At 51.9% G+C, this 21639-nt stretch overlaps 8 protein-coding genes across 8 annotated transcripts; 4 read left to right on the top strand and 4 right to left on the bottom strand.

Moving 5' to 3' along the window:
• Nucleotides 1-236: 236 nt before the first annotated feature.
• MRS44_001812 (uncharacterized protein) lies at nucleotides 237-1612 on the bottom strand (the record flags this gene model as incomplete). Its single annotated transcript, XM_046279869.2, has 3 exons — nucleotides 237-659; nucleotides 710-916; nucleotides 968-1612. 3 exons carry the CDS (start codon nucleotides 1610-1612, stop codon nucleotides 237-239), a joined length of 1275 nt encoding a protein of 424 aa, XP_046137908.1.
• A 1124-nt stretch (nucleotides 1613-2736) lies between these two features.
• On the bottom strand, nucleotides 2737-3254 carry MRS44_001811 (uncharacterized protein; the record flags this gene model as incomplete). Its single annotated transcript, XM_065623831.1, has 3 exons — nucleotides 2737-2757; nucleotides 2805-3013; nucleotides 3086-3254. The coding sequence occupies 3 exons, from the start codon at nucleotides 3252-3254 to the stop codon at nucleotides 2737-2739; spliced, it is 399 nt and encodes a 132-aa protein (XP_065480247.1).
• Nucleotides 3255-4010: 756 nt separating this feature from the next.
• On the top strand, nucleotides 4011-5620 carry MRS44_001810 (uncharacterized protein; the record flags this gene model as incomplete). The annotated part of the gene is made up of 3 exons (XM_046272512.2): nucleotides 4011-4105; nucleotides 4153-4280; nucleotides 4329-5620. The coding sequence occupies 3 exons, from the start codon at nucleotides 4011-4013 to the stop codon at nucleotides 5618-5620; spliced, it is 1515 nt and encodes a 504-aa protein (XP_046137910.1).
• A 1024-nt stretch (nucleotides 5621-6644) lies between these two features.
• Nucleotides 6645-9209, top strand: MRS44_001809 (uncharacterized protein; the record flags this gene model as incomplete). The annotated part of the gene is made up of 2 exons (XM_065623830.1): nucleotides 6645-6784; nucleotides 7091-9209. 2 exons carry the CDS (start codon nucleotides 6645-6647, stop codon nucleotides 9207-9209), a joined length of 2259 nt encoding a protein of 752 aa, XP_065480246.1.
• A 482-nt stretch (nucleotides 9210-9691) lies between these two features.
• Nucleotides 9692-14804, top strand: MRS44_001808 (uncharacterized protein; the record flags this gene model as incomplete). Its single annotated transcript, XM_065623829.1, has 12 exons — nucleotides 9692-9922; nucleotides 9974-10343; nucleotides 10465-10688; nucleotides 10745-11191; nucleotides 11271-11354; nucleotides 11406-11490; nucleotides 11559-11792; nucleotides 12759-13596; nucleotides 13655-14062; nucleotides 14310-14335; nucleotides 14388-14588; nucleotides 14644-14804. 12 exons carry the CDS (start codon nucleotides 9692-9694, stop codon nucleotides 14802-14804), a joined length of 3309 nt encoding a protein of 1102 aa, XP_065480245.1.
• An 87-nt stretch (nucleotides 14805-14891) lies between these two features.
• MRS44_001807 (uncharacterized protein) lies at nucleotides 14892-16369 on the bottom strand (the record flags this gene model as incomplete). Its single annotated transcript, XM_046278173.2, has 2 exons — nucleotides 14892-15223; nucleotides 15277-16369. The coding sequence occupies 2 exons, from the start codon at nucleotides 16367-16369 to the stop codon at nucleotides 14892-14894; spliced, it is 1425 nt and encodes a 474-aa protein (XP_046137913.2).
• Nucleotides 16370-17006: 637 nt separating this feature from the next.
• MRS44_001806 (uncharacterized protein) lies at nucleotides 17007-17783 on the top strand (the record flags this gene model as incomplete). Its single annotated transcript, XM_046274801.2, has 3 exons — nucleotides 17007-17031; nucleotides 17085-17271; nucleotides 17330-17783. The coding sequence occupies 3 exons, from the start codon at nucleotides 17007-17009 to the stop codon at nucleotides 17781-17783; spliced, it is 666 nt and encodes a 221-aa protein (XP_046137914.1).
• Nucleotides 17784-18175: 392 nt separating this feature from the next.
• Nucleotides 18176-21323, bottom strand: MRS44_001805 (uncharacterized protein; the record flags this gene model as incomplete). The annotated part of the gene is made up of 6 exons (XM_065623828.1): nucleotides 18176-18316; nucleotides 18370-18518; nucleotides 18599-18669; nucleotides 18727-18860; nucleotides 19174-19633; nucleotides 19735-21323. The coding sequence occupies 6 exons, from the start codon at nucleotides 21321-21323 to the stop codon at nucleotides 18176-18178; spliced, it is 2544 nt and encodes an 847-aa protein (XP_065480244.1).
• Nucleotides 21324-21639: the final 316 nt, after the last annotated feature.

Below are 21639 nucleotides of genomic sequence, written 5' to 3'. Positions count from 1 at the left end.
GATCATCTTTGTTCTCGCCGAGTGAGAATAGTTGCTCGTTTAGTTGTGTCACTGTTAGACTTGACAATCAAATTGCACCTGACCGTTAATTGTCAGTAGTATTTTCAGTAGTGAAGGCTCGGAGCATCGACAATGCCCTATTGGAACAAAATGAATAGTTTGAACTCAGTTGTGTAAATATACAATTTGCCTCACTATGTAAACTTTATAGGACCCCTTGCTCTGATGCACAGCACTCATAGCTTGTAACAATGATCCAACCTCTTTTGAAGATCCACTTTGGCTTGTGCAACCTCCCCTTCAAGGTCAAAATTCGCAATAATACCATTTCTCTCGTTAATCTCACTCTCGATCTTGGCCATGTCGCTACCAATGCCATCTGCCAGCCACTCATAGCAGTCTCCGATCCATCTGCTGCTCTGCACAAGCCACTGGGACCGTTCCCTGCGACACTCGTCGAATGTTTCGAACACGGAGGGAAGATCTCGGGAGCTGTCGACGCTGGAGAGTAGTTCGGCCAGGAATGCGCTGTCTTCGATGCAGAATCCTGCTCCGGCGCCGTGATGGGGTGATGTTGCGTGGGCGGCGTCTCCAGCGATGCACACTCGACCTTTGTGGAAGGTCGGGGCCGGATGGTCTCCGAGGTCAAAGATGGCCCACTGTTAACTGGTAAGTCTATGCACAAGACAAGTGTTATAAAAGCACTTACAACTTTAAGCTGTTCCTCGGTCAGGCTCAGCAGCCCAGTCACAGCTGACCCGTATCCAGCGAAGTCCTTCAGAGCATCTTGGCGGCTTGCAATACTGGTCGTTCTGCTGTAGTCTTCCCAGTCTGTTGGAGATGTGTGAAAGGCTACGATGTTGAGCTTTCGGCCATTGTCGACAGGAAATGTGAGAACATGGCCACCTTTGCCCAACTGAAGAGGTTAGTCTTTGAACTGGCGGATGAGAGGGCTTGCAAAACTTACGTGCATTGTGGCATTGCGTGCCTTTTCCTCTCCGACGGCTTCAACCGCCTTTTCCATAGGGACCATGCCTCGGTAAGCGTACTTGTAAGAGTATGTTGGGTGTGCTGAAGGGTGATCGAGGCCAACGACTAATTGTCGTACACGAGACTTGATCCCATCACAGCCAATGACGGCATCAGCAGAGGCGGTAGTTCCGTCGGCAAAAGACATTGTGACCTTTCCATCGCTCTCAGTGATGCTGTCTAGGCATTTGCCAAACACAGCTTGGTCTTCTGGGAATAGCTTGGCCAACTCGTCGAGGTAATGAGCTCTGTGAACGCCGTTCTGCCCCAAGCTGCTGTTGATGGTAAATCCAGCGCCCTCGTCCTTGGTACCGTCGACAAAGTCGAACCAGACTTTCTGCTTCGATGGCCAGCTGTTGCGGGTGCACACCTTCTCGAAAGCCTCGTGTACGCCCGGGTGGCAGAACTCCATAGCCCGGACTGCATTTGGTGTGAATGATACACCGGCACCAATCTCTTCGAACCGTGATGCCCTTTCGTATAGTTTCACTGGAATGCCGCGATGGTGCAGAGCAATGGCAAGGGTTAGGCCGGCGATGCCGCCGCCGACCACTGCGATGTTGAAGTCTTTTGTTGGAGCCATTGCGGATGTGAGTTTTGTTGGAGGTTGTCTTGCATGGACTTAGCTCAAGCCAAGGACTGATGTCTAATTATAAACCCAACTGGGTGGCCCTGTGGAGCGCGGGGAATGCCATCGGTTAAGGTGATGTTCATCCGGAATTGTTCTTGGCCCTATGAAATGGAGATCCTCCATCCTGTTAGTCCCCGGGAATGCCGTCATAACCGAGAGTTACGGGGAAGAGGTGTTGTTGTCGCAGGGCGAGTTATCGGAATTCCCGAAGGAGGTTAGTGTTAAGTCCGTTCATCTCCCCGACGCTACCAACCCCGGGTCTCACTGCCGCATCATGGCATGCCGAGTCCCGATGCATTCGAGTAAAGCGCCTGGATAGATTATGAGCGGATCGGCGAGCTCCAGATTAATTGATCGTACGACTGGCTTACCGCGAACTGTTGTCCGCGACTATAAGAGCCACCCCGATCCCTCCGGTCTAGTGTACGGAGATAACTTGACACAACCACAGGGGAAATGCCTAGCAATCTGTCAATTGCTTACAGTCTATGACAGTTCAGCAGGGTGCATGCCATACTACCGGCGGACAATTCTACGAACGGATGAACTCTGAGGAGACTAATTTGTGTCCTCAACCGATACATGTCTACATGGGATGGCTCTGCGTCTGCGTCCAGGCGTGAGGCTTGAGCAATGGCGTCTCAATAACAAACATTCTACCAAGGCCTGGACTCAATACCAGCTGAATTCACATGGCAGAGAACTCGCATCGTCTTGATACGTGGTGTTCTGGCCCATGCTAGTCTTGGCACTATTACTTGCTTCCTCGGAGTCTTGTTCCTCGGAGCTGACCCCTGGCGCGGGCATGTTTTCGGCAAGTCTGCCAGCCAATGCGGTTTCACAGCAAACCCCCAACATGCAGTCACATCATGCTTAAAAAGTTGGAGATAACCGAGACACAAGCCGGACTCGTCTCGGGGTCCGAGAGTTGAGGGGAAGTTGGAGGGTATGTCTCGAATCTTGGAGGAGCGTCGTCATTGACGGTGGAACTAGGTGGCGAGCATTGCACAATATGTCTTGGCTTTCTCTTATGTGTGATGAGAGATCGACTGTCTCTCTCAGCAGTTACCAGTTCGCTAAGCCAGAGCAGCCAGGTCCTACAAACGTTAGTCAACTCGATATGTCCATCATTTGTCAAACTCACAATAAAGACTTGATAAGAATCCCACTTGTATCCCCACTCAGACTCGACCGGAGTCAAATGTCCTCTCGAAGAAAAGGCAAGAGTCTTGGTTTGTCCGCCCAGTAGGCCTAGATCTACGGACCCGTGGATCTCGACCTGGTCGGGGCTGTTACCGTATGGGGATGCGTCGCGTATCGTGTGCTTACGCCACGAAATAGTCGCCCACAGGGCTTCCATTGCAGCAGTGATTTCTTCCCTGGTTAGCTATTTGCTCGTTGATCTTGCTTCAAGAACATGCTCACCTGCTGTACCCTTGCACGGCTGCGAATCTAGGATAAAGGCCGCATCCTCGGTGAACATGTTGACGTATTCCGTGGTACGTTCCCGGATATCGGACAACTTGAAGTACTCGTCCAAAAATCGATGCACCCCATCATCAAGCTTGGCCTCTGTAGATCGCTGTGGCTCCATGGTTGCATCAAGATGGGAGGGTATTGGAAGCTATTGGTGGTACAAGGAAAAGCAGGCTGGGCTGGAATCTGCGCTGTTGAAACCCCTCATTCATGACTCCACACGGCTTCCAGTGGCAACGCCTTATTCACGCAATTATGCTTGATCATGTCTTACCATACTTGTGCATTATTGAGGGCGATTGAGGCATAGTCTGTTAAGCCTCTACCACGGAAATTGGAGTCCACTGGTAGCTTGAACGCCTTTGACGCGATCCAAACGTTGGCTCAACGACCAGACTCCTCACCCCGTACCCGACCCCCTTCGGCAACCAGGTCTCAGACAAGGGCCACACCAAAAGGGGACTACTTTGCAATGCAGGCCATGCAATTGGATAAGCTTATCTTTTGGGTCCAGGGCTCATACGGCGCGAAGGATCTCGGGGAGAGATTGTTGGCCAGCTCGGCTGCTTGTGAACCAATAGCTCCGCACCAAACCTTGGTTCTTTGCGGTCTGGGTGCAACCCCACGGGGGAGTCTAGCCAAAGCCAGTCCTTGCCTTTCCCCGCTTCCCCAGATCCTTACTCGGACCCCCGGGAAATCCGGGGTTTGAAGCATAAAGGGATGCCGTGGGTGGATGCCGACATGGATGTTCCGAGGAGCAAGGTCTTGGAGGAGAAAGGGTTTATATCTGTCGTGGTCTTCCTTGCAACGAGTCGTGATCATCAGGGCTCTTGCTCGATTCATACTCACCCACCGCTCTTGAACTTCACTCACCATGAAGCCGTCTACGGAGCATCGCGATACCATTGAGGCACACAATGACTCGGCTTTGCAACATGCTGCTGAGAAGGGCCAGGTTGCTACCGACAAGTACGCATTCTTCTCATTCTCACGTCTTCATCTCTGACGCGTCGCAGATATGGCCAGCCTCTAGTCGAATATGACCCCGCCGCTGAGCGTCGTCTACGCCTCAAGATCGACCTCCACATCGTCCCTACGGTTGCGATTCTTTATCTCTTTTGCTTCATCGATCGAGCCAATATTGGTGAGTAAAATCAAGCCATGAAAAAGACGTCGGCCTGACATCTTCTAGGCAATGCAAAGATTGCCGGCTTCGAGAAGGACCTTGGAATGACAGGATACGACTACAACATCCTCATCACCACCTTTTACATCTCGTACATCGTCTTCGAGATTCCCTCCAACATTCTCTGCAAGTGGCTCGGCCCCGGTTGGTTCCTCCCCATCATCACGCTGCTCTTCGGCATCGCATCTCTGGGCACGGCATTTGTCAACAACATGTCCCAGGCCGCTGTTGTGCGCTTCCTGTTGGGTATTTTCGAAGCAGGAATGATGCCCGGTATCGCTTACTATCTTTCTCGATGGTATCGTCGTGCTGAGCTTGTTTTCCGTCTTTCGCTGTATATCGTCATGGCACCGCTTGCTGGAGCTTTTGGCGGTCTTTTGGCTTCGGCGATCCTCAGTCTCGACCATTTTGCCGGTCTTCATCGATGGAGAATGATTTTCGCCATTGAAGGAATCATCACGATCGGTCTCGCTGTGATCGGTTTCCTAACCCTTACTGATCGCCCAGCCACGGCTCGTTGGCTGACACAGGAAGAAAAGGACCTTGCGATTGCCAGAGTCAAGTCTGAACGCGTTGGAAGCACAGCAGTTCTCGACAAGATAGACAAGACCAAGCTTCATCGTGGACTTTGGTCTCCCGTCACGCTCAGCACTTCCATCATCTTTCTGTTCACCAATATTACGGTTCAGGGCCTTTCTTTCTTTTTGCCAACGATTATCAAGACAATCTACGAGGACAAGACGACGATTCAACAGCAACTTTATACCGTTCCTCCGTATGCTGTCGGTGCATTCTTCACGCTTTTCTTCCCCTACTTGAGCTGGAGGATGGATAAGCGACAAATCTTCTTCATCATTACTGCTCCGATGTGCATGGTCGGCTATGCCATGTTTCTGGGATCAAAGGACCAGATGGTCCGCTACGGCGCAACCTTCCTCATCGCTTCATCCGTCTTCTCGCATGGAGCCCTTAGCAACGCTCAAGTTTCGGCAAACGTGGTCAGCGATACAGCCCGCAGCGCAGCCATTGGTATGAACGTCATGTTGGGTAATGTGGGTGGTTTGGTTTCCAGCTGGTCATTCCTCCCATGGGATGCACCTGATTTCCACATCGGAAACGGCCTGAACCTGGCTACGTCTGGTACTATTCTTGTTCTTAGCACGGCGACTCTTTGGTGGATGATGAGGGATAATAAGAAGAGGGAGAGCTGGAATATTGAGGAGGAGCTCAGCGGCTTGACTCAGGAGGAGATTGAAGACTTGGACTGGAAGCATCCTGCATTCCGCTGGAAGCCTTAAGCTTCAGTTTTAGCATGTGCTACATGAAGGCACCTTTCTTTCTGGCTGGTTCTAACCAGCCGATTGATTCCTTGGAGGTTGGCCCTGGAGTTCAGATGCCAACACAATACGACTCCCTTGCAGTATGCCTCATGCATGTTAACGCCCGTGCAAATTGTATTTATATTGGCCATAAATACCTGACCCGGACGACCAAATCATTAGAACGATCAAGTGCATCATAGCGTTATTGCGTGCCACTGAAGTCGCTGTCTGAAGACTGACGGGGCCAATCCATCCTGGCCTTCCCAAGAACGAGCTCTGGTTAGTTCTGCACAAGTTAATCATCGAATAAGGCGGAGCTTACTGCTTTATGTGGATCCTTAATACCGGTCTAAGGATAAACCCGTGGTGTTAGAGTCAGCGAACTGCAACCTTTCACTCGACACATCCTCCTCCTGAGGAGCAGGGAAGCTATATACGATCGCACACGAGCAGATAACTCGTAACATTGGGATCATAAAACTCGGATTAACTTTCCGTGATCCTTTTGAGAGCGCGTGGGATGTTCCCAAGGAGCACTCTGCCAATAGGTACCATATTTCAGCGCATGGGCCAAGACCGGCCGCAGAGTATCATTGTCTCTATCACCTCTACCCAAGCTGCGTATTATGGCGTTATCAAGCCAAGGATGGTCATTTGAGCTTACAGCTATATCGCCAAGGAGCTGAACGAAGAGGGTCAAGTCGGAACAGCAAGTCTTGATAACCGAAGCCGGCATCGAGGTTATGTCCAATTGTTTGTACAAGCACGCGTTTCTCAACCGAGCCAGCTCTTGGGTCGAAAAATTGCATATCTTACCCGCTTTCATTGATGACTGGGGTCGGGTAGCTATCTAATAAGGCGGTTCTGGGTCGCAGTCTCGCGAAAGTTGTTTCTTCGTCTGTAGACTTGACATACCTAGTCAGGACAACCAAATCTCTTTGCCGTCGCCTATCACTGTCTATCAAAACCCCCCCTTGACATTTGGTCCGACCTGAACACCATGGCAGAAGAAACAACTCATGCCAAAGAAGCTCAGGACAAGCCAACCCTCGGGACACCCTTGCACGAACTGCTTTTGAGAATGGCCAAGGATGATATAGAGCCCAAGAAAACGGATGATCTTGACAAGCTCAGCCGCTTGTTGAATGGCAGGGCTTAAGTCAATGGTAAAGACGCCGATGGTGGAACGGCTTTACATCTTGCAGCTGCGAAGGGGCTTGTTGAGGCAGCTACCAAACTCATCAATGCTGGGGCGAACATCTCAGAACAGGACAACGAGAAGCGACAGCCCCTACACAAAGCCTGTTCAGAGGGGCACACTGATTTGGCAAAACTGCTTCTAGACAACAAAGCAGATATCAATGCCAGCAAGCACAAGGATGCCACTCCTCTTCATGAAGCTTGTTGGCCAGGGTATCTCGACGTTGTTAAACTACTCATCGACAGGGGCGCCAATACCAAAATCACCAATGAAGAAGGTTGGTCTCCTCTGCACGCGGCAAGTCAGCACGGCCACACAGAAGTGATTCGAGCACTTCTTGCAAAAGACAGGACAAACATCGACGCCACTGAGTCGCTGGAAGGCTGGACCGCACTGCATGTGGCTATCTACTACGGCCACCGTGATGCTGTTTTTGCACTGCTGGAACAAGGCGCCAAGCTTGGCACCAAGGACAACGACGGCTGGACGCCATTGATGACAGCAATAAAAGAGAAACGTCAAGAAATTGCGAAAAGGCTGCTCGGTCTGGGAGGATATTTTCAACTGGAGACACCTAGCGAATCAGGACACACGCCTCTCATGGCGGCCAGCATCAATGGGTTCTCGGCTGGTGCGAGTCTGCTGATCAATGAGGGCGCAGACTGCAACGTTCGGTCAAGAAGGACCAAATCCACGCCACTAATACTTGCTAGTTATTGGGGCCATAGCGGAGTAGTCGAAGCTCTCCTTAGGGACAACCAGACAGACGTCAACGCTCAGGATAAGGATAAGTGGACTGCTTTGCACGAGGCTAGCAACAAGGGCCACAGCAAGGTCGTTGAGGTTCTTCTACAGCGTCAGGCCAATGTCGGCATGGGCAAAGATGACGAACGGACACCCTTGCATTTGGCAAGTAAGAAGGGAAACGAGGACATTGTCAAGCAGCTTCTGAAGGCCGAAGCTAAAGTGGATGTAAAAGACAAGGACGGCAAGACAGCGTTGCATCTCGCTAGTGGTGCCGGACCTGAGGATTACAGCAAGCATGAAGGTGAACGAGGACCTGATGACCTCAGTTCTGATGAGCGATGGATGGCGCAATTTTGCACTGGTCAGCATGCTGCCGTGGTCAAGCTCCTTTTGGAGCGCGGGGCGAAGCCAGACGCCAAAACCAACCAGAATGAGACGGCGTTGCATCTTGCTGCAGCCCGTGGCGATCCGACTAGACTGCAACATATTCTCGACAAGATGGAGCCGGGCCACATATCGATCAAAAACGACCAGGGAAAGACCGCCCTCTACTTGGCTTGCACTGGAGACAGCCCGAAACCGGCGGTGGAAAGACTTCTCGAATCGGACAAGCTGAGGACTGCAGAGTTTGGCAGAAGCGACGGAGAGGATGACGAAATCAAGTGGGCTGCAAACTATCCGGAAACTCATGAAATCGCAAAATGGCTCATGGAGGAAAGGCTGAGGAGAAAAGAGATGGCCAAGCCTGAAGAATCTGACAACTGGAGTGTGATAGGGTGGGCGGCATACAGCCAGCTCCCCGAGGTATTCTCACCACTCATTGCCCAATCTCGTGGGAGCTCGGAGCTTCAGGCCGCATTGGAATCCGCGCTGGAGTTGACCTTGCAGTCTGTCCATAAGCCCGGTGAGGACGCAGAGCAGAGCAAGTTCCCTGAGGTACTCTCGCTGCTGATCATCGCTAACTCTCCTCTGAAGTCTCATATTGAGGCAGTGCTGAAAGAAGCGCTGGACTTGACGTTGGGTTTGGCTCTGGTGAACGAGGTAAAACAGGGAGCGGGGCATAGGCAGCTTTTCCAGGTACTCACGCTGCTCATCGCCACCTTTTCTGGGACCACTGAGATTGAGAAAGCATTGAAGTCGACCTTGGAGCTGGTAAAGACACCGAAAGAGGGGATGACAGATGAGAACCTTTCTCAGGTGCTCTGGTTGCTCATTGCAAACTCTCCTCCGACGCCTGATATTAAGGAAGCGCTAGAATCTTCCTGGAAGTCAGCCTCGGAGTTGCTGGAGAAGACAGACGACCAGCCTCAGGACTCCGAGGCGGCATTGATACCGCCCAAAATTTCCAATGATGAGGCTGAAGCATCTTCGCGCAAGGGCAAGAACAAGGATCAAGAGAAGCCCGAGCATAAGCGCGAGATGTCCATGCAGACTACACGGGCAGCAAAAGATCATCAAACCAACTACCGCCATGCCATTGTGGATATCCTACGAGCCCCTCCCCTATTACAAACACACAAAGACGGCGGAATCGACGGGCCGCCACAGCCCAATGCTACACTGTTGGGGATACTGGGGGGGGCAGGAAGCTACCATCGTGCAGTTCTACAAGGGTGACGGGGAGTCTGAGACATTCCGAAGATATCGATCGTTGAAAGAAGTCATTTATGACCGTGGACCAGGAATTATCATGGAAGAAACCAGCTCGGCCCTGAGGAAGATCCTCGGGGAGCTTGCAGACCCCATACTATATCTCCACACAGGGCCCAGGTTTACGTGGGTTCATCTACCGGCAACAAACGTGAGTGGCCGCCGACTGGTGTGCGCTTTGGTAAGCTGATGCTGATTTTTGGAATAGATGGTTTGGATGAATGTGAGAAGCCTTGCGTCAATGGCGGTGTCATTGACACACTACGATGAAAATGAAAGGGTACAATATTTGCTGACCAATGCTGCAGGACATCTTGCTGAGGATCATGAATGATGAGAAACTTGAGCCCCGCCAGTATCACAAACTCAAATCATTTTTTCGAGACAGTTGGGTTCAGGTGCCGGATAGAACATCTCCATCGAGGAGCATGAGGCCGCGTACTGTCGTAATGCGTCAAGAGAACGAGGCCGGCGGGAAACATGACACCACCAAGAAAGAAGAAGGGGAGAGAAGCGACAAGGGCAAAAAAGAGGTAAGGGTAGAAGAGAACAAGAAGGAGGAGGACAAGAAGAGGGAGGATAGAGGACAAGAGTCTAGCAAGGCGAAAGATGAGACAAAGTCCGAGGAGAGTCAACGAAAGAAGTACCAACCTGATTTTGGAGTTGCATCTGCCACTTACGTGAGTCCTAAGGAACCAGTCTTTTTTTTCGATTCTAATCCATCATGACAGATGCCCTACTTTTGCTTCTCAACCTACTACAAACACGGACCCAGCCCGGGCCAAAAGCAGCACAAGTCTGCCGAAATGAAGAAGGAATATGAGCGCTTGGATGACTCTAAGAGCTCCGTCATTCACGAATCACCAACCCTGGACGAATGGTACTATCAGTTTGCAACTGATAAAAGCTCTAAGGATGACAGAGATCGTCGCAACGAATCGCAGGTTGTCACCAGGGCCATGAAAGGTAGAGAGAGCACCAAGGCTGTTGTCGAGCGCACGAAAGAGGGAAAGAAAGGCGCCAAGAAAGATGGAAAGAAGGAACCCGGCGAATGGACATTGATCCGAGTCAACCAGCTATGGGCCTGGACAATTGCAGACAGTACGTTCTATCCCTTTTTGGTTTCTCCTTGCCCTACCTGCTAAAATTAATGAAACTCTAAAATGGCTCATAACCGCTACCCCTTGCTCGTTCGACGATAGCAACGGTCCGCTGGTGGAAGGAATTCTTGAGCAGCTGGGCAAAGAGATAGAGGCTGGAGGGAGCGCATCCCAGCCAGAGCCGGTAGCTGCTATGAGCAGATTTGTCGTTGACTACTGCACCGGCTCTTATGAGAGACTTTCAAAGTTTGAGTTGCAGAAGCCTCGGGAGTCGAAACCAGAGGAGTCAGAGCCCCAAGCCCGAGGGTCTATCCGGCAGATATTTTCCAACGCCATCAACAAGATTGTTCGTCATGCCCCGCCCCCCCGCGAGTGTAGTAGTTGGCAACTAACGAGCGACAGGGAAGGGAAGAAAAAAGGCTGTTCGAGGAGTTCGGGGGGAAAATGGAAAGATTGCGGGAGCAGATTCCAAGTGGAGTGAAGAAAACGACGAAAAAGGCCTCCTCCTCAGCGGATAAAACCTTGCTGAGAGGCTCACCCAAAGGTTCACCCAAAATCTCATCCGATGAAAAACTCCCGGCCTCAATCTATGCGTATATCAGAGACACCATCATAGAAGCAGAAAAGATGTATTGCGACATAAAAGACATCCGTGATGAGCTCAACATTCTCAAATCAGCCGCCCAGCACCAAAAGACGGTTGAAGAAGGATTGACCGGGGGGTCTCTAGACGTAGATCTCGCAGCGGCATACGTTGTGAAGGATCTCAAAGAGATGGATGACAGCGCCGAAAGGATACAGTCTGCTGCAAGTCTCTCCCCCGCTCCCCGGCAGCACGTCCTGATCTTTGTGAGAATAGCTCAACACGACCCTTTCGCTTCTGCAAAGTAGGCTTTCCAATTACCTGGCAGACCTCGCGACGGTGCAGAGACAGAAAGCTGTAGAGCAGGGGGAGGAAGCAAAGAGACAGGGAAAAACTCTCATGGTCTTCACTGTTGTCACCATTCTCTTTGTGAGTTGCACCCCATATCAAAGAATATTGCATACTAACAAGGTTGTCCAGCTCCCGCTATCCTTTCTGTCCTCTCTATTCGCCTTGGACGTTGCTTCTTTTCAGCAGGCTCCTGGCTGGGCCTTCGCTGTAATTTGTGAGTTTCCACGAACCCTGTGCTGCATCTCCGCCTGAGGTACCTATTATTAACCATTCACGCTGAAGTTGTCGTATCCTTTACGTTTTCTATCATTACGGCATTGGTTGCTCAGCACTGGGAGACAATCCCTTTACGTCTCAGAGAGTTCATGACGAAAGATGAGAAGCATACCAAGACCGAGTCAGAACCTCCCGCAGGGGAGAGCATTGACAAAGCTGAGGGCAAGGACACTGTGAAGAAAAGTCTCGGACCGAGCAGCGAACCAGCGACTGACAGTGACCAGCAGCCGCTATTTCCTGGTATTAGGGGACGTCTAGGGAGAAGGGAATGGGATGTAGTCTAGAAGCGGCGAGAAGGAGGGGCACTACTCATGGAGGATGATATGGTTTCCCTAATTTCTTATGTAGACCTTGCGTATTACCCTGCAAGGCCATTTCTTGAATCTAACAGACTTGTCCGCCACACCATGCACGATTGTTATCTAGGTATATAAATCTCAAGATTTCATGACCTCTTGTTGAAGGTGGGGGCAGCCACCATCCTTCGGATCAGGGGTAGCCATAAAGTTGGGTTGCTAACAGCCTCAAGTTCGCCTCTGCTGTTCTTCATAACATGTCAACTGTTTCCCTTTCAACATGAAAGCAAACGCCCAAATCAGAGTGTCTTGATTAATAACTTCTGAAATCGGGAGTGGTTACCCCGATGCTCCACGGCCCCAGACTTCGGCGTTCACCCGAGGACCAAGCTAATGCAGCCAAAATGCGGGGGCGTCATCCATCGGATCCGGGGTAGTCATAAAGTCGGATTGCCGACGGTGTTAAAAAGTTCGCGCCCGCTGCTCTTCAAAAAAACGCCAACTATCCCCCCTTCAATATGGAAGCAGAAACCCCAACGCTGGTATTGCCGACCACTCCTCCAAGAAGCCAAAGAGGCTCAAAAAGAGTTCAAAGAAGACGTCGGAGGATACAAACGGCTTGCAAGAGCTGTCAGGATCGCAAGACGAGATGTGACGGGAGTCGGCCGGCTTGTTCGGCTTGTCACAGACGAGGAGTTGCGGTCGAGTGTATCTACGAGAATTCGCCTGCTTCTGCAAGGTATTTCTGATTTACTGCCTTTCCTACCCCGCTAACATGTTCCCAGCTATCTCTCTGCCCTGGAGCAGCGGCTACAGAGGCTTGAACAGCGACAGGATGTGGAGTCTCAACCATCACAGCCAGGTCCGTATTCCGGCTACGAATGAGCTCCTAGTATTTAATTCTTCTTAGTTGAGCGTCGAGTCACTCGAAATGACTCTATTCGCGACCCCAGTGTCGCATCTCGAGAAATGCAGGCTTCTCCAGGAACACAAGTCCCGTACTCACCAAACACATCTCGCTACGCCAGCAATGTCGATGGATTAGCCACGGTATCGACGACCACCGAAAGCGAATGCATGTACGGTCCGTCATCTACAATTGCATTCGTACAGTTTTGTAACGAGGCAAATCGCCAAGGATCACTTCCAGAGGCAGAACAACAGGTTGATGAACAACCGTCAGCAGCTGTTCCAGAGGCTATTCGGGAGAAGGACCCTTTTGCTGCCGTGTATCCGCCTCGAAAGACTGCCGACGACTTTGTTAGGTGCTTTTGGGAATTTGTGCACCCTGTCTTTCCGGTACTTCACAAGACGAGCTTTATGAGCAGATACAACCTCCTCTGGTCGGCGGAGGAGAACGAGACAAGCAGCGACGCAATGTCAGAAATGGACGAAGTAATCTTCTCATCCACGCTTAACATCGTTTTTGCCATCGGGTGCCGGTTCAGCGAGTCTGTACCGGCTGCAAGCAGAGCATCGCTCGCCCAAACGTTTTATCAACGATCTAGGTCTATATATCGTTTCGAGATCCTCGATTCCATGTCCCTTTCAGCTGTTCAGATGCTGCTCTTGACAGGAGTTTATCTACAGTCCACTCAGCAAGCAACCCGCTGCTGGAATGCCGTCGGTCTCGCAATCAGAGCAGCGCAATCCTTGGGATTACACGTCGAGTCACCGAATCAGCCTCGGAGCCAGTTGAGCCGAGAGATGAGGCGGAGGGTCTGGCATACCTGTTTGGTATTGGATAAGTAAGACTGGATTTACTAGCCCTTCTACAACCAGAGAACAGTGGCCTAACACTGCTAGACTTCTGAGCATGACTTTTGGGAGACCTGCCATGATATCGACGAGCTGGCACGTCCCGCTTCCATCGCTAATTGATGACGAATACTTATCCGCTGATGGTCAAGGAGAGCAGCCTCAGGACAGGCCTTCAAGACTGGGATTGCTTATCTGGTCGTCAAAATTATTTCTCATCTTGGATGAAATCCTTCTCAGCTTCTACGCTCCACATCCACAAAAGAGTGTCGACACCATGTCTGAGGGCGACTTGAACGTTCAGCAAATCATCTCAGACGTCATGGTGCTTAACAGGCGTATCGAAGAATTCTTTGATTCGATCCCTGAATATCTTCGTCTTGAGACTGGGTCCGAGTTAGTACCCGAGCAGCAGGAGGTGAGCGTTACAATTCAAAAACAGATCCTGAATTGCCGGTAAGATTATTTCTTCCCGGATAAAGACGCGGGTTTCTAATCCATTGGGTAGATATCTATACACCCGCGTCCTCTTGCTGAGGCCTCTACTACTCTTGACAACAAAATTCCCATCAAAATTTCTGTCCCCAACTCGATCCACAGAAACCGTGGATATGAGTCTAGTCAGGAGACTTTGCAGCCTCTCCGTCACGACGGCTTTTCAACTGATTGAAAACATTCATCACAACCTCGACACCAGCTATAGAAGTTCCGCATGGCACTCGGTATATTGTGAGTCTCCTTACTGCGTTGAAGCCCTGGTTCGTTGCTAAAGCTTTTCTAGTTACGTTTGCTTCGGCCATCACTCTTCTTGCTGCTCGAACCTGCCCTGCCGTGGACGCTGAAACTCTGGCTTCGTTCGAGCTCGCCTGGAGCCACTGTCTTGGAATCTTAGAGTATTACAAGGAACACATTCAAGCAGCAAGACGTGGCATATCGACGCTTCAAGAGCTGAGAAGTCGCATGGACTTGTCACGCAGTCAAGGTACGCTGGTCATCTTACCAAGTAACAGATACCCAGTCTCTGACTCTGAACACAGGCTTCTCCAATTCTTCGCAAATAGAAGCGCCGGCCGGAGGAGAAAACCAGCAAATGAATTCATTCGATCTGTCACAGTTTGACGCAATGGGGATTGACTCTGCACTTGGACTGTGGCTAAGCCAGGATATGGACAGCTTGGGCTGGTTAGAGTTCCAATAACGCTGCGTCTCTATTGTCATATTGCAGGATAGTCCCCTGAGAAATACAGTCCTTGTCGACACCTCAAGTGCCTGGTTTGGGCAATGCTCATACATCCCGCTTCTCAGCGCCCGTCGGGCCCTCCAACCCGTATTTACGGATAAACTGGTGAAAAGCGACCATGTCATATGTCCCAACACACTGAAGATAGGGTGAGCTTTTCCCCTCTTCAGTCCCACCCACCTCTATGATCCTCTTAGATATGGTAGCTACTTCGGGAGAGTATCTCGAAACACCCAGCCACTTCCTATCATCAACGGGGATTTGTTGCATGGCTGCATCCCAGATTGGGGTCCACCGATTCAACGCCCTGAGAAGGATGTCGGATGAGCTAGCTGGTAGCATGGATGTGCGGTGGTTGAAAATTAAAGACTGGAAGGCTGTCCTCCATAGTATCAGTGTCGATCCTGCCTAGGTCAGTTGGGGTACTTACCTAGCATGATGTGGTGGAGGTTGGGAGGACCCAGCTGTTGAAAGGAGGCGGCGATGGAATCTGTCCACTCTTCACTGAGAAGGGCCGAGACAGCATGGCTGAAGGAGGAAGGGGAGGTGGGGTTGGTTTGCATGCCGCGCTGTAGCTCTTCGAACGCATTTTGAGATGCTGCCTCCCAGAGTTCGTTCCGACAGGGGAGACTCCCGCACATCTCCTTAACCGTTATGGATGGAGGATGGCTGCAGAACAATGTGAGAAGGGAGTCGTTGATAAAAGCCCACGTCACGAGCCTGATACGGGTTTCATGCTCAATGAACTGAGACCAAGTGGTTTTGGATGGCGGCACGTCATGGCTGAAGCCGACTAGCCCACCCCTTCTTATCATGGCCGCAACTACGGGACTTCGCAAAGTGGCGGTCCTCTCCCGGGCTCCGCCTTGGTGGGTGCTCTGCAAAGATACAATGAGAACAGCGGCTTGACAGATCTCGACTCCTTCGCCCGAGGTGGTCAAGTCGGTACTGGAATCCACCATCTTTTGCAACTCGTCAAAGATGTACATCTCGGATAACTCGAGTAGTGCCGCAGAGAGGGTGAATGTCGAACCGACACGATACTGCAAGTATGAGGTCCCGACGAGCGCCACAGCTAGGAAGAGGTGAGGCATGACCTTGTCAGGTCTAAAGGTCGGCCAGTGGATAAAGGTGGCATAGTAATGCCGCCGATGGATGTAGGCATCCAGTGTGTTTTGGAAATGGTCAGGGCTGAAGAAGCCTGTCATGCAACAGTGATCAAACTCGTCTTTCAGATGTGGCTTCGATTCTGCCAGGGCATGCAGTTTGGTTGCGATGGAGCTCACTCTGACGGCAAAGACATCGGCTGAAATACTGGGGCTGAGGTCGAGGGGTGTTTTCATAGCGTCATCATACGTGCTTTTCGATCCTGGAGTATCATAAAGAAGTATGCTGGAAAAGTCCAATAGGAGGAGTGTTGGGTCAATCGTCCCAGAGAGAGTGTTGGTGGCGGGTAGATCTCGTTTCCATGTCGTGGATGATGCCAGGTCCCTTTCAAGATCAGCAGCGACGGTGTCGAACATGGAGTCCCTGGTGGGGTCGGTAGAACGAAGGAGAAAGGAGAGACTAAAGCGGTCATCTCGGACGGGTTCGACCTCGTTATTGGGTTGTGTCTGGGGCCGATGCGATGGGTCGTGGCAGAGGGAGCTGTATCTGCAAGCGATGCTGCGAGAGGAGCACCGCGCGCACGGCAGTTCAGAGTCGCACGACACCTTTAGCCGGGAGCAGCTATCACAGGCCCGAAGCTTCCTCCCGCGCCGGGCCCTGGGCGGCAGAGGTCGGTCCCCCCGGGCTGGACAGGTCCGGGCATGACGGCGGGCGACGTCGACTCTGCCAAAGGTCCGCTCACAGAAGGGACAGGCGTGCTGACGGGCCGAGTGGGAATCGGCCACAGGCCGCTGACAGACTTGACAATTGGACGGCATCTGATTTGCGGAAGGAGATTAAGGAGAGAGGTTGCAAAAGTGGCATGTGTGAATTCTCCGAGGCCTTCACCTCAAAAGTGGGTCCGTGTGGTTATTTCCCGGTCGGCGACCGCGGACCCGATACGGAACCCGAAGATATATAACCGGAAGTGGAATGTTGTGGCCCCGAGCTCGAGCGTTCTTCTCTCCTTCTATTTTAGCCTTGTGAAGCTTCTGGGAGTGCAATTGGCCCATCATGGTTCGATTACAGGTGGCAAGATGTGAGTGACCAGACCTGACTGTGTTCTACACTGACTTACACGATGAACTACAGCTGCCCTTCGGCCATTGGCCTCGACGACATCCTTGATCAGCTCCCGGCGACCTCTACAACTGCAGACAGCTTCGATTAGCCTCCCAATTGACCAGAAGCGAAGGACCTCCAACAAGGACAGCTCCCACCCCCATCCGGCGGCCTTGACCGCGGATGTCAAGCCGAGAGATGTCATGGAATATGCCTTGTTCGTATCCAATGCCGCTGCTTTATCCCATACCTGTCTAACAAGCTCTCCTCCGCAGGACAACACTCGACAAGATCGCAGCCTGGGCTCGCAATGGCTCCTTCTGGCCATTGACCTTTGGCCTCGCCTGCTGCGGCATCGAAATGATGCACGTCTCGATGCCACGGTACGACCAAGATCGCCTGGGCATCATCTTCCGAGCCTCCCCTCGACAATCCGACGTCATGATCGTCGCTGGCACAGTCACCAACAAGATGGCGACGGCCGTCCGACTCTGCTATGATCAGATGCCCGAGCCCCGTTGGGTCATCAGCATGGGGTCGTGCGCCAACGGCGGAGGATACTATCACTACAGCTACAGCGTCCTCAGAGGCGTCGACAGGATCCTTCCAGTCGACATCTATGTTCCGGGGTGCCCGCCGACTGCTGAGGCGTTGATGTATGGCGTGTTTCAGCTGCAGAGGAAGATTCGGAACACGAGGCAATCGCGCATCTGGTACCGGAAGAGGTGAGCGAGGAGGCATTCGTGCGAAGAATGGGATAGCAGGGATAGATGGTGCATAAATTCACCGACCTGAAAGAAACTCTAAAGAACAAGATTAGTTATGAATGTAAATGTTCCTTGAGGTCTGAGCGAAAAGACATTCATCGATTACTTGATAGTGACAACTTGCCTATTTCTTGTTTTCGACACTGCTGTCTACTCCCATCTATCCATCCTCGCTTCCTTGCCTTTGTCTAAAAAGGGGAAGTTCATGGTTCAAACGTTATACCCTAAGAGATGTGGATCATCATGAAGGCGCCGTCGGCAAGGCTGCGCACTACTCTTCCAACTTCCTTGCCCGGAAAAGGTGGCTAGCAATTGGCCTTTCTATCTTTCCTACATGATGGCTCTGACTGTCATCTAGACCAGCTCGAAGCCCAGAAAAAACTCGTGTACATCCTGGGTCCATAGATCTGGGTGGCTGATGGCGGGAAGGTGTCCTCCAGATTCATGGCACTTAAGGTAGACCAAATTCGACAGACATTCAATCCAAAACGGCGGCTATCCAGAAAACCTCAGCAGTTATTCATTCTAAAAGAGAAAAACAGCCTTACAGCAGAGGCGAAGTTGGAAAGATCAGGGAATGGGCCCTTGGCCCATCCCCATTCAGAGACTCCAGTGGGCACGTCGGTTGTTGGCAACTGTTGTCCAGACTGAAACCCGTCAGAAGCTGCTCTGTAGTGTTGAGAAGACGAGGTGGTACCTGTAAGATTTCACGATAGAGCCGAATATTTGGGTAGGGCCCTGGAATTAAGAGCATCAATGCAGACGTCATCAGCTTACTGTAGCTGTACTCGTAGCCGTTGCTCGTGGCATAAGTTGGATCCCACATCCAGCCCAAGAAACCCGCAGATCTGTCGGTCGATGACAGTGACAATGCCAAGGGCTTCTGTATATGAGCCGTTACGTACAGCCAATGGAAAGGTCCACATGACAACAGGACCAGAGCACCGGAATGCGTCGATCGTCTTGATCCAGGAGCGCAGCTAGTTGAACCGGCAATCTTGTTTGCAGAGGATATAAAAGTGACCATGGGCAACGAGCCCTGGGTTGAGGGTTTTTCCGCATTGAGTTTGAATGCCGGCAGAGGACGATAACTGTGATGTTTGTCATTGAGGCTGATAGCTACTCTTGGAGGTGTCAACAAGTTCACAGCGGGCAACGAGCCAAACCGGTAAGTTTTCCTTTCCGCGAATTTTCTCAAAGTGGTCTTCTCTGTTGCTATGCCAAACGGTCATGGACCAGGTGTGTATGGGAGGGAAGTGGGAGCATCAGCCGCGTGATATAAATTAAAACGCTATATATTAAGTAAATATATAAAGCTAGTTCTCTTCTGGATATATCATTAACTTTCATACAATAATAATCTCCCTAGTTGCATTTGCCAGCTCCGTACGAACAGTCTCATCGTCTCGGATGGTTACTCGGAATGTGCCAATTCTCTCGAATAGCTGGGAAGGAATGCGGTCTCCGACACTCTGCATAGGGCAAAGAATCAACCCCTGAACGTAGTAGCCATTCGCCGCGTCTTCTTCTGGTGTAGTTCTGACGACGAAGAGATGGACTTTGCTGCTGATGAGATGACGCAGGGATTTCTTTGGAAAGTCCCAATCCTCGCGAAGGTCTTGGAGAGGCGCCATACTCTGTAGTCTAGGCTCCTTGACTCCCTTCGCACGTACGATCTCTCTCACGAAGCTGGGACCGCTGAGCTTGATGGAAGCGAATCGGATCTGTCCGAAAGGGTCCGACTCGTTGACGAGATCGACACGGGTTTCGAGCACTTGAGCACACTCAACGTCCTTGTGACACCCCATGAAGCTTGAGCACGGCTCTAGGAAATCCACAGGGCCATCGGTGGATGCCCAACTCCACGACGGTGCACGATACTGATGTCTGAAGCGGCGGAACTCTCCCCCCACCTTCGGCCGCTCCACAAGAGTCCATGAGGCAACTGAGACTTGAAGAATCCAGCCACGTAGCCGTCGTTGGTCAGTCTGGAGATCCGCGCCGCAACACCCGCGATGGCAGGGAGCTTGTCCTCCGGTCGCGTCATGGCGGTGGCGTTGAAGTCCTCCACTGCCATTTCCCAGCCGTATTTCAACGTCCAAACGTCATGGAGATATCGTGGTGCCGCAGGGGGAGGGTCGTAAATCGAGGATGTGGGGAGCTGCCTCTCAGTTCCCCAGTTCCACTCGTGATAGTACCTGGGCATCCCCCTCGGAAACCTCTCGCTGGCAGCTGGAACCTTGCCGCACTCCCAGAAGATCTGATGGCGGGCGAAATGGACGGTGCGCGGTGCGAGCAGCCGCTCTTGGAAGACCCAGGCACGGCTGTTCAACGGAAACAGGGCTAGTCGGCCTTGTATCTCGGGGCTCGCAAGTTCCAAGGTCCTTTTCCTATCCCCGACTCGCATGTCAACAAGAGGACAGGCAAGAGTTAGGGCATCTCGAGAGAAGTAACAGCCGCCGTGGGCATCTGCCGCATCTGCTGCGGCAATGTTGAGAGAGCAGCCCTCGTATATGGAGCCCATGACCTGGACGTGCCTGAGCCAGTCGTCCGTCGCGCCCTCTCCATCCTGCAGGATGCAGAGCGAGTCCACCCATAGGTAGCCCATGCCGAGCTTCCTGGTTATTGAGATGGCGTCTTGAAATGTCCGCGGCAGTTCGGCGCATCTGATGCCTTCCGAGAGCCACGGCAAGTTTTGTGCGGTTAGGATAAGGTGATGGGGATCTGGGCCCCATCGGTAGCTGAGGGCGGTGTATGGTCCAGTCGGCTCTGTCTTGGCCGTTTCGATTAGGCGGCATCTTTCGCCATCTGTTATTTGAATCAATCTCGGAGGATAAAAGGGCGGCTCTTTGACAGCATGACTGCAGTTGTGGCTGCTGAGGCATTCTCCGTGCCACCAGGCTAGCAGGTCGGCAACCTGGGCACTGGAGGTGTGCGTCGAGTTTCTGCTACTAATGGGAGGTCCAGCTTGGAAGCATTTCTCCGGGATTTCGCGACTGTGGACCCGAGACAGCGTTATTCGAGCCTTGTCGAGTGTTCCTTGGGCATCGCCCGATAGGTTGCCAAGAGCAAACTCCAGCTTGTAGAAAAGCCTCCTGGTAGAGTCATTGCTAGTAATGCTGCCGCTCGAGCACCTGACGTGGATGGCCCATGGTGATGTGTCGCTCGATGTTTTCCCAGGCAGCTTCCGTCCTCGGCACTGGAGGATGTGTAGTGTTTGGATGCATAGCGGGCATCCAGAACTGATCGAGCGTGCGTGCGATTCGGCATCCCGGTGGAGGCAATGATCACCTGAGCTGTGTTCGCTGTTCAGAAGCCTTTCGACTGTGGACATCAAGCCCAAGCATTTGTCGCAGAGTTGGTTTTCGGTGACAGCATCTTGTGGGTGCGAGGTGAGGAGTGTGGTAGCATCGTCGCCATCGTTATCGTCGGACGGGTCGCTCTCAAGCTGGAGGACGCCGCCGTATACTTGTCCAACTGACTCGCCATCGGAACTAGCCATCCTGTTACATATATAGATTCTTGTTGTGGTCGGCTCAGTAGCTAATAATGCGGAGTCGGACCGAGCGGGAAGGGCCTTTTACTTTTCTGCGTGAGGGGTTTAAATGCCTACCTAACTAACTAGGTACCTGACGAAAGCCAAGCGACACGTGAGTCGGCCGCCTTCACCTCTCTCGCATGGCCCCTCGTGGGTTATTGCGTGGCCATGCCGGGCTGCATATTCTTAGCTGGAACCCTCTTTGTTTGGGTGTAAAGAAGCTACAAGATCTACATGACGGAGAACGGGGATGCAAACGTAGACAGGCCAAGTACCAGAC

Source organism: Fusarium solani (genome assembly GCF_023522795.1).
Source record: "Fusarium solani strain SB1 chromosome Unknown bctg00000000, whole genome shotgun sequence".
NCBI lineage: Eukaryota > Fungi > Ascomycota > Sordariomycetes > Hypocreales > Nectriaceae > Fusarium > Fusarium solani.
The sequence above is the reverse complement of the archived record's forward strand: the minus strand, read 5'-3'. Positions and strand labels throughout refer to the sequence as shown.